Source organism: Thalia democratica, chromosome 5 (assembly GCF_965202585.1).
Source record: "Thalia democratica chromosome 5, ktThaDemo2.hap1.1, whole genome shotgun sequence".
Taxonomy (NCBI): Eukaryota; Metazoa; Chordata; class Thaliacea; order Salpida; family Salpidae; genus Thalia; species Thalia democratica.
The window spans coordinates 31900536-31912978 of record NC_139169.1 but is presented as its reverse complement, the minus strand read 5'-3'; the positions used below and the strand labels follow the sequence as shown (position 1 = coordinate 31912978).

The 12443-nt window shown below is 25.8% G+C and overlaps 1 protein-coding gene across 1 annotated transcript; it reads left to right on the top strand.

Moving 5' to 3' along the window:
- Window positions 1–3025: 3025 nt before the first annotated feature.
- Window positions 3026–4102, top strand: LOC145836413 (kelch repeat and BTB domain-containing protein 12-like). The gene has a single exon (XM_082944214.1). The coding sequence runs from the start codon at window positions 3026–3028 to the stop codon at window positions 4100–4102; it is 1077 nt and encodes a 358-aa protein (XP_082800340.1).
- The last annotated feature ends 8341 nt before the right edge of the window (window positions 4103–12443 follow it).

Genomic DNA, 12443 nt, shown 5'->3' with positions numbered 1-12443 from the left:
TTTAACTGTATTAAAATAAGATTAAAATCTTTAAATTATTGTTTTACATTAAACCAATTGAAGATTGAAGAAAATATAAAAATATATAAATAAATGTTAAGATTTCAGAAACCACAGTTACTTATTGTACTAATTTTGACTACTTTCAACTTGATTTTCTTTTTACAGTAGTACTTCCTAGTTCACAATAGTTTTAAATCATTTTATTACAATTTTGCTTGACTTTTTAAATTTTCTTTTATGTTAGTTTTTTAAAATATGCAGCCTGCAGGTACATTTTTTTAACATGTCGATACTAGAAAGGATTTTTTAGTAAAAATGACTTGCTTACTACAAAAATTGTCTACCACTAACCTAAAAATTTCATTTGTTTCAAAAATATTATTATTTAAACAAAATTGATTACAGATCACACAAGGCTTTTTAATAATTAAGTATTTTATTACATTTTACTAGGCTTATAAAAAATTAACTGTAAATTATTTTATTAAGCCCTGTAAATATTTTTAACACAGCAAAAAAGTGCGTTCATAAGTAGTATTAGAGTTAATTACATTTAGAACCCATATATTTGGCTCAAAAGTGTCTACTCAAGAAACAAACTTCTCTATAGAATCAGTGGAGACAATTTTTTTCAAACTTCTTAAAAGGGGGCGATTTACTAAATTAGTTTGGGAAACCCTGATATAAGGTATAAATTTAACTGACCAAACCTTGGAAAATTGTCTAAACTACTCTTAAAATTTTTGAGTAAATGAATTTATTTAGTTTAACTGGAAAGTATATAATTTTGACCTAATTTGTCACACAGTTTTTGGTAGAAGTTGTTATTTATAAAAATATAGTTCTAAGCTTGATTATACCTGCAAACCGTATATTGTCCATTTTCATTTTATAACAACGTTGATTGAAGTAAAAATCAATAAATTAGAATATCTCTGTTTAACTTAACTTAAAGACCAAATAGAATTTTAACAAAGGTGAGGAACGTACGTCCAATTGGCTGTACATAGCCAGCCAAGAAAGAAAACTTTAACATGATGCAGAGTTTTCATCTTGGAACAAATTTGTGTAATGTAACCGAGATTTCTTTGAACAAATCGGTTGTTAGTATGTACATGATAGTATTCAAAAATAATATTCTATCAAATTTTTACTTAAATTAAGGTGACTACTGTTTACAAAACACGTAACAATAGAATACATGTTAGGTTCTGTTCAGAAAAGCAAGTGTTGTCAGAAAAGTTAAAAATAAACATTTGGTAGAGAAAAATCATTCCTACCGCAGTTGTTTTTAGTCGCTAATGTTTCATTTGTAAAAAGATTTTTATTACTTTTGTCTTTAAACATATGTCTTTTTAAATAAATGTTGCATAGCTTTGTATTGTTTTCGTAAATTAATATTATAATCTTTATGTTAAAGTTATGGTAAAAAACTTTTTATGTTTTCTTTAGAACAATACAAGTTTTTAAAACTTATTTAAATTCTTTTTTTTTTATATTTCACGACTGAAAGTTATACACTTTTATGTTTTATATTGTAGTTAAAAAAGATTTACATAAACTATACATTTAATAGTTAGTTTATAAATAGAAAATTTATTCCAGTATAATAGAATATTTTTAGATTTAATTTCTGCAGTCATTAATAAAAACTTATAGGTTTTAAAAAATTAATATTTTTTATTTTTACAGGCAGTACTTTATATCTTTTACGTTTTTGCTAAACTTTACTAAGTTAGAATTATCTATGTTGTTATCAATTAACATAAATGACCTTTCTAACCAAAACAGCCAATAACAGATATAAAAATAAATTAAAATTGTAGTTTTAGTACTAACTATTTACTTGAAGCCTCACTACATTAGTAGAGAGTTGGTACATCATATTAATAGAAAAATCTAAAGTTTGCGACTGCTAGATTACTTTTAAAAGATTGTCTAATGATTTATGAATTTTGTTAGTAATAATTTTTTAGATATACTGTTTTTTTTTTGTAGTTTTCATAAGGGTTTATTAAAGCTTATCTTAAATTTTTTTATTTATATGTACATCGTGCCTTTTTACTAATAATATAATTCTTTGTTAACAAATGGTCAATTCAAATCAAAGTGTAATGTTACCAAAAAATATACCCATATATAAATAAAGAAATATTTTAAATTAAGGTGTAATATTGTAATGTAAAAGTTATACCAATATATAAAGTTTGATATGTACATTAATAATTGGAGTTAAACAAAATCTAAATGTTTAATTGTAAATTAGTATGATCAAAAATTTTTTTTTTAAGCTTTTGCCTACTTATAGTATATTCTACACTTTGTTCAATGATAATTTAAAATAAATTTTTTCAGCAATTATAATTTTTTATACAAGTATGGGTAAAAGAAAACGTCAAAGTAACAATACTTTAAGTAATTCTCCAATTGAAAATGTGAAAGCTAGTAGTTCAACCGGGAATGACAATGAACGCAAGAAGCTGTTAAATTATCTTGAATCATGTCAGATAAATGATGTAACATATGAAACAGTTAAACTTTACAAACACAATGCCACAAGTAAAATTAGCAGTAGTGCTGTACACAACTTATTAAATTTTTATAAAAAAGGTTTGTTTTAAGACAAAAAATATATAGTTCAAAATTTTTAATGAAAATATTTTTTTTTTGTTATTTAATAACTACGCCTTAAGCACAAATCAGGAACTTGTTTTTATTTTTTGTTTAACAAACAGGAAAGAAGAATTTAACAATAGGAGAAACTCTTGATTTAATAAAATTTAGTAAGATGTTTAACTCTGACGATTTAAAAATAGATGATAAAGATTCGGTAAAAACATCACTTAATGTAGAATTTGCTTTATTCTATTTTGAAGTATCAAGTCTGTTCAATCTACCGGGTTTTCAAACTCGTGCAAAAAGATGGTTCTGTTATTTAGTTGCGAACAAAAAGCACTTCGACTTAAGTTTTGACTCGTTCAAAAAACTGTTATCCAGCTCAGAACTAGATATAACATCAGAAATGGAACTTGTAATTGCTGTTGATAGCTGGATTAAACATGATTACGAGCAAAGAGGTAAATTTGCCAAGGAACTTATAAAAAAGATTCGCCTCCCATTGTTGTCAAAAGCTTGCTTAGAAAAGTTGTTAGCAGATTACAGCTGGCTTTCAAATTGCGCGGATTGTAAAAAGTTTATAAAAAATGAAATTGAAAGCAAATCGAAGGATAAATATAACCCAAGTTCTATTAGTTACCAAGCTCGGTATTGTAGTCAAGAAAATTTTGAGATAATACTCAGTAAAGAACGCAGCTTGTACAAACTTAATGATAGAAAGTCATCCAAGGTAATCAAAACAGTTGAGAACTTATTGGAACTTGATTCTAGTACTTATAAAAGCATTTTTATTAACGGAGTCATTTATTTAATGGGATCTCAGTTTATATACTCGTATTCGACATTGACGAACGAATTGATTGGAAAAAAAAGATTCGGTGGGGAGCTCATAAATCAACATGCGTGTATATGCAATTTTATGGGGAAAATTAATATAGTAGGCGGATGGCATGCAAATGGCAGAAGATTGACAATCTACGATCCCAACTTTGATACTTGGGAGGAAAGAGCAGCGATGTCAGTACAAAGAAAACATTTTTCGTTCTCACTATTTTACGGAAAATTGGTAGTTACTGGAGGCTGCATTAGAGACCGAGACCAAGTGCAGCGTATAACAAACACAGTAGAAATTTATGATCACGCTTCTGACGTGTGGTCTTCATTGTCCCCGATGGTTGAAGAAAAACGTTATCATGACTCAGTGAGCATCGGAAGCAAGCTGTACGTAATCAGTAACATGAGTCATTGTGAGGTTTTTGATTATTTTAGCAACGTCTTCGTTCGCATTAGAAAAAGAATGCCCCTTTCCGGCTGGTTGCACAGCAAAGTTAAATGTTTGTCAATTGGAAACAAGATTGTAGCTTTCTCAAGTCGCCGCCTTTACAAGTATGCTGAGTATAATGTGGAGAAGAAAGAATGGACTGAATTGGGAATAGAAGACTTTGAATTCTTCTGCAATTGTATCAAGTCGCGTATGCTTTAATTTTGTAGACAAATTCTTGACTTTTCTTTAGAATCATAACAATAAAACTTTTCGTTTTTTTACAGAGTTAAATTATGAAGGTAAATTAGTTAAACATATATTAATTGTTTGATGGTTACCTAAAAAATTAAAAACTCTGTAAATTATTAAAATAACAGTTTTTGCTATAAATTATGAAAGCTTACTTAAAAAGGGTAAAGTTTATATTTTAAGTTGTACTTAAAATATTTACCAATTTTTGCTTTTTTTATCTTCTAGTGTTACCTATAAATTGCTATGTCATAAGAAATAAAAACTAAAATCAACGAATCCTAAAAGAGAAGGTGGCTATTAGACTAATGTGAACGACTTGTGTAATTTTAGTTGTGTTTAATAACAGGGTTACCACTTTACCTGGAAACATTGAAAAACCTGGAATTTGACAATTTAGGCTAAAATAACCTGGAAAAACCTGGAATTTGAAAATTTAAAAAAAAAACCTAGAATTTTGATTAAAAAACCTGGAAAAACTTGGAATTTTTTATAATTTTATCATTTTCAGCAGTAAAATTTCGATTTTACACCAAAAATCTATCATATAAATAAGATTTTTTTGTCATCATCAAAAAATATTTTTATTAAAAAACACATTAAAGTAACTTTACAGTATCTTTTCAATGTTTTTATATTATTTAACACAGTTTCTTATATAAAAATTAACTTAAAACTAAAAATAGACCCAAAAATGTTTACTTTTAAAAACCTGGAAGAATTTTGGAAAACCTGGCAAAAATTTTGAAAAAAAGAGTTGCAACCCTGTTAATAAGCAAAAAGAAACTAAAAGAGTTTTAATTAACTTTTATTTCTAAATAATAGTTCAACGTTTTTCTTATTATCTATCATTTAGATTTTGTTTTATTTTAACCTTTTTTTATTTTAAGAGTTTCATTTGTTTTACATTAAAACGTTCAGTTACAATCTAGTCTAGTTTTATATAAATAACTTTGTTTATAATCTATTTATATGGTATATTTCAAAACTTTTTTAAACCTACCTACGAAGGTTAAACTAATTTAAACACTGGTATTCGTTTGAGAAAGATGAGCAAATTAATGAGTGTCAGCTAGTTTAGAATTAGAATCTATAAAGTTTCATGTTTCAAATAAAATTCGTGTTTATTAAATAAAAAAGGCTCTAAAGTACTAAAAATTACCATCACTTTAAAAGTTTATTAGCCATATCTCAAAAAACAATTAAAATTGAAAAAAAGCAGTTGTACTTAATTGAAAGGTTACAAAAGTTTTTCAAATGTAAAATACTTTCCAAGATATGACCAGTTAAACATTTTTAAAAGAAGTTAAATTTTCGAAAGTTGAATTTTGAAAACTAAGTAGGCAAAGACTTGATAATGAATTTTATACATGTTAACATTAAAAGTTTAGATAAAAATAACCATCACTTAAAAAATTGTGTGATCATACAAAGTTATAAAGAAATATTAGGTATTCATGAAACATAAATAAATAAATTATTATTCTTGTACTAGTTTTTTGAGTTGATGAGGGTACAACTTTCATTCAGTAAATTTCGAGAAAAACGCTTACAAGGCGTGTATATATATGATACTGTACTTTATTCAATTTGACAGGACAATATGAACCAATTTGGCTAGAATAAAAAATATTTATTACAGTAAAAGAAACAAAAATATTGTTTTTGAATAATCTATGGTCATCCTTGGTTTCTAATGAAAGCCTCTCTCATTGAACTCAGTTGAAATTTTCAAACATTTTTCTAAAAATATTAAGATGACTAAAAATATATTTTTATACTAGTTGACATTGGTCCATTAGTTCTAATCATTTGTCATCCAAAAATTACTTCTTATAAAGTTGGAGATTTACCAAGGTAATTTAAAATTTGTCTTTGAAAATGCATATGACTGCAAACCTTAAAATATTTACAGTATGTGTATATTAGGGTGCATCTGTTGCCCCTCAAAAATAAAAATTTTGGAATTTTGCAAAGTTTAATTTTTTGTTGTTGGAAAATAAAAATAATTGACAGCACACAGAAAATTAACTTCCTAGCTTTAAGCCTGTTGGAACAAATTACTTTAGAAAATTTTGCTTTATATCAGTATATTTAAAAAGAGGTACAAAAATTAATACACTGCAAAGTTTATTCTCTCCAACGTTTTTTTAGATAATTACCTCAAAAGGTTATAAAATGTTTGTTGCCATATCTAGAAAACTTCAGTTATAACAAAATTAATAATTAGAAGAATTAAAAAAATTATGCAAAAATAACGATAAAATTCAGTTTTATTTTATAGTTTAATCTGTTTATTAAATAATATTATTTTTTTTTAACGTTGTTAATAAAAATTTTTCTAAATATGCCAAGAAACATTTCCTAACCATTTTAGGTAATTATCTAAAAAAACGTAGGAGAAAATATTTTTTAGTAAAAATCGACTTTTTTCCCCCTTTCTAAATATACCGATGTAAAGCAAAATTTTCAAAAGTAACTTGCTCTATATGGCTTAAAGCTAGGAAGCTTTTTTTATTGAGCTTTCTATTCATGTGATTTCTCAACGTCCAAAAATTAAACTTTGCTAAATTCCAATTTCGGGGCAAGATTCACCCTAATTTGTATATACACATTAGGGTGAATATTTAAATAAACTTTTATATATACACATATATATATATATATATATAAAGGTTTATTTAAAGATGTAAAACTCAAAAGACTTGAGTTTCGTGCCTATGCATTCATCAGCTTCAAAACAAGTTTAAAAAAAACTCATAACAAGTTTAATAAAAAAATTTTTTTTTATAAACTTGTTTTGAAGTTGATGAGTGCTTCGAAAAAGTATAGATTAAAATACTAATTCTTTTATTTAAATATAAGACATCTTTACTAAAAATTAGATACAAATCGTTTTTTGTGTATCACTAAATATTCTCTACAAATATTTATAACTAAATAATGCAGAATTTTATTAATAAAGAATTTTCAAAAGAAGGCTTAGTGTGTTATGAAAAAATAATAAGTCGCAATGGGCTAAAGAGTCAAAATATATAGAAACAGTAAAAGAAAGATTTTTTTTCAATTTTGCCAAGTAGGCGATCAAAATATTTTCAAAAAACCTTAATTTTAACTCACTACTTCGTTTTACAAAATACAATTTTTTTTAAGTGATATTTAACAAAGCATATTAAAACTTTAAGAAAGTTTAATTGAAAAACTTCTTAAATTTTTAGGTCTTTCCTAAATATTAAATCACGTATAAGGATAAAAATTATCTTAATTAGTAGAACAACGTTGAAAAGAGATTGTAAGCTACATAAATGTGTTAAAAAAATCTGTATGACATATTTTTAGTGTCCTATCAAATTTTGTTAACTTAAGTGTAAAAACTGCTTAAAACTCCAGGTTTTTAGTGATTTTTGTTAAATGTTACCGGTTTTTTTTTTCAAAATATCTCAAAATTCAGAATTTTTTGCATCATTTGTCAAGTTCAAGTTTTTTGGCAACCTTGAAGTGACCAAAAGTAAACGACATGTCTAATTGAATAATCAGCAAAAAAAAAAATTAACTGATTTTGGGGTCTTTTAATTAACAAAAATCTATTTTGGTAAAATAACTTTACAGAATTTAAATAAACCTTATCAGATTAAAAAGCTTTGTAAGTGTTAAACTTGGACAAGAAAACTATTTAATAATATCGAACAAAAGAAAAATTTTATAAGTCAAAAAATTACTTCCACAGCATTAAGTAAAGTTCCAATGACACAATCTGACTTTTAAAGTCAACTTAATAAAGTTTGCTTTTAATCTACTTGAATATATTAGTTGCTTTTGCTGTCCTAAAATGACAAAAAGTATAATTAATATAAAACTAGTTAAAAACATAAAACTTTGTTAGGAAAACTTTTACAAAACTTAAAAAACTTTACATAATAAGACTTTATAAAACCCATTTGTGTCTGATTGTTTTTTTTTGTTAAGTCATCTGTTATTAATGGTTTTAAAACTTAAAATAATCACATTTTTAAACAAAATTGGCTTTATTTAATCTTAAAAAAACTAAAATGTTCTTTGAAAGCATGGATAATTTTTATCAGGGATAAAAATTTCGGTTCAATATCAAATTATTCCTAATTAGATTTGTTTACACTGTCATGTTCTATACAATTTAACTATATTCTAGTCATTTTAACATGAAATTGTTTTACACCAAATTTTCAAGATGTTAAGGAAATATACTTAAATATAACATAAGACTATGAAATTTTTTTGCAACTTATTTTAATTAGTAAGAATTACTTGAAAACCACATTTTTCTATACAAGATTCATCTATACAGTATGATTAAGGTTAAATGATTTATTTCGAATTGTATTAAATGTAAATGGTATTTAACGAATGAAAATGTTGAACAAAAAAAGTATCTTTGGTTCAAAGAGATAAAAGTTATACTTAAAAAACACATGAAAACTAAAACTTTCAAATTAGTTTTAAAGTATCAACTTTATAAAACTTTTACTGACTTAGCAAAATTTTTATATTAAAATGGATGTTATTGAATTAAGCACTGTGAACTAATAAACACTTTAAAGCTATAGTATTTCAATTTAAAAAAAAACTACATTACAAATAAAACGTAAAAGCAAGCTTTAGCTACTTAATCATAGTAATAATAATAATTGTATTTCTAACTACAAACATATACGAACAAGTTAAACAAAAAGGTTAGAAATGATCGGGTTAGAAATGATCGGGTTAGAAGTTATCGAATTAGAGTTTATCGGTATAGAAATGATCGGGATAGATATGATAAGAATAGCAATGATTGGGTTATAAGTGATCGGGTTATAAGTGATCGGTTTAAAGTGATTGGGTTAGAAGTTGTCGAGTTAGAAATTATCAGATTAGAAATTATCAGGTTAGAAATGATCGTGGTTTAGAAGTGATAGAAAATTAGGTAAATCATACACATAAACTTGTTACAAAAAATACTAAAATAAGTGCTTAATGATAAAAATCTTAATAGCTTACTAAAAAAAACAGTATGATACTAAATTTTTGCAAAATAGGGTTTTTTTTATATCAAAGCTCACTATGGAAGTGTCCTTGCCCTAGACCACCTATATTAAAAAGATTACATAGAACAACTAATTATTCGAAAAGGGTAATAGTTTAATATTTTTTTTTGAAAATTTTGCATTTTTATTATGACTTTCTAAAGAATTTTTTTATCTAGTTCACTATTTGAAGGTTTTGTAATTACATTTCTTGGAAATATTTGTAATTTAATTCTGACTTTAAAGAAATTTTGTTTATTTTTTAACATTTAAAGGCTTTGGAAACTAAGGAATTTTGTAAATTGAAACTAAAAGTTTCTGAAATTTTGCCATTTTGACCTAACATAACTGACTTTTAATCATTTTACTCTATAAATACTTACGTAAGTTAATATTACTGAATTCATCTTTCTGACAATTAGGTCGTCAATCATTTAATTTTACGTATTATGTCGAAACAATACAAAGTTTTTAATGGGTAGATTTAATTTAATATAGTCTTAGTAATTTTGCTTTAAAAACATCTTGTATGAGTTGCCCGTCACTAATTTCAGCAAACTTTCTTTACTTTTTTTTTTAAAGTTACTGATCAAATTTCTTTATATATTAAAATTACAGATTAAAGTTGTAATTTTTTTTTTACTGAAAAATACTTTTAACGTAGCTTTACAGTGTCTTATCAATGTTTTTATACATTTAAACACAGTTTTTAACCTTAAACTAAACTTCAAATTAAAAATAGACCCTAAAGTGTGCACTTTCAAAAACCTGGAGGTTTTTTTTTTAAAACCTGGATAAGTTTTATTAAAAACATTTGTCAATCTAAGATTATCAAAGTACTCAAGGAAACGCATGTTTTATTTTTATTTTTAGAAAAGCTAAAATTTAAAGTTGAAAAGCATATCTGTTTTGAAGCTAATCAAAGTGGTGATTCTCCTATATTTTCACCACAGAAATCAAAACTCAACTATCTGTAAATTTAGATCCTAAGAAGTTTTCAACTTACTACTCTCTGTTTAAAATAAAACCAAACACAGCTACACAGGAGGACGAGCAACAGGATTCTTTTTTAAAATAAAATAAAGCAGTAATAAAGGGCTTTTTTGTTATAAAAAAATTGAATGCAGAAACTGAAGAGGATGAAGATTTAAACAGGTGGAACTTAAACAAGACAAAAACCCACATCTTGCCAGTTTTGCAAGGAAATACCTAGCTGCACGATCATCTTCTGAGTATTCTGAAATATTATTTTATGAAGCTGAGAATTTGAACGAGCAAAAGCGAAATCGATTGCTTCCAAAGACCGGCGAAAAACTCTTATTTCTCTACCACAACACTTGAAAAAACAAGAATAGTCTTTTGTAGTATAATAGAGACATCTTTTGCAATTGTAGTTCGTTTTATAATTTTAAACAGTAGCTAAGGTTAACTCATATTTCTTTTTTGTAATGGTTAAAATGAAATCCTAAGTGGAGTTTTAAAGCTTTTAATTTCAGTTGTAATTCTTATTTATTTTACTACAGTTTGTATTATATTTTAATTTATTACGTCTCCATGTTTTTTAATTGCACTTTGTTTTATAAATATGAACACTTTAAAAAGCTTATGTTCTAATTCGTTTATGGTCACATTAAGAACTAATTCTTAAGTAAAATGTATAATGTTTTAATGAGTTATTCTTTTCATTCAAAACTCAGTTGAAATGACGAGGCTGAAGTTTCAGAGACATTTAAATTCAAGATTTTCAAACATTCTAATTTTTTACTTGTAGTCATTACCGCTTTTTAAAACTGCTCGTACTTGAATTAGAGCAATAAAACTCTAGAACATTGATCCATGAGTGTAGAACTACGTAATTAACAAGATTTAACTTTCTACAACATAAAATATAGTTACGGTACCCCGAAAATACCAAAACTACCAATGAATAAATAGAAGAAGCCTAGTAAGCACACTTTAAAACCGCTCGTACTTAAATTAGAAAACGAAACTCTATAACCTTGTTCCATGTGCGTAGAACTACGTAAAAAAAATGATTTAAGTATCTACTATAAAAAATAAAATACTAACAGTACCCCAAAAAGCATTAAAGTTATAAATATATAATTAAACATTATAATTAAACTTATAAACATTAATTTAGTTTTCATTTTTCAGACGAGAAAGAGCTAGGTTAAACATGTCAACCAAAAGTGTTAAGAAGTTTAAGGTTGTAAGCATTAGGCATAATCCACAAATTGATGGTGTAAACTGTGGGGTACATGTTATTGAAGTATAAATCAACTGTCTTATTTTTATTAAATTTGCTTCGTCTAAGCTATACCCAAAAAATAAGTAAGAGTTAAAACATGTAGCCTGGAGAACAAATCATTCAGCATTACCCAAATCTACCAGATACGATTACTCTAACAACTATAAGTAAGAAAAGTATAGCACAAAAGCGTACAGAAATAGGTGTGCGACTTCTCCATGAAGGATGTAAATTATAAAAACGACTTAACAGATAATAATGTGTTTGTATATAGTTTGTTTCTAAATATGTATACTATTTCAGTTGTTGGTGTCAATTTTTGTAACGTTTGTTTTCGTCATTATGTGAGTTCAAGACAATTAATTGGTTATCCTGGTCTAGTGCAATGGGTAGGAAAAGATAAAAAAATAACTTAAACGAAATAAAGGGATTTATACTTCTATATTAATCCTAGAGATAACACTCCTACTTATAATTATTATTTTTTAAAGATTCGATGTGACATTTGCAGCATTTGGTTTCATGAATGTTGCCTACAATAAACAAGAGCAGAGTTTGATATTTTTAAAAAATGGAATCTACAATTGCGATTTGTGCGAATAAATTCAAAGTCTTCTTAAAAATTCTTCATGCTGTTAATAAATAAATTTATTGTTTTTTTTACCAGTTTAATTTTTTGCACCGTTGCACATTGTTATTTAAAATCGTGTTGCATAACTTGAAGTTTTTTTTTCAATTTGCACTAAAACTTATTGCAATGATATATTTTCTTACTTTATTTTAAAGTTGGTTTTATACAGAACGTTTTTAAAAAACTTATTGCAAAATCATCAATTTTTTTGTTTGTACCAATGCTTCTTCAGCATAATCATGCAGTTTTTTATTCGTGTTTATTAACAAAATAATTAGTTTGGATCTTGAGTTTCATTGCTCTAATGTAACTACGAGCGGTTTTAAAGTGTGTTTAGTAGGTTTTTCATTATTATTTTTGGTATTTTTCGGAGTACCGTAACTATTT

Excerpts from the sequence above, each read along its gene's own strand:
- LOC145836413 (XM_082944214.1), top strand. The coding sequence starts at position 3,026 with ATGGAACTTGTAATTGCTGTTGATAGCTGGATTAAACATGATTACGAG.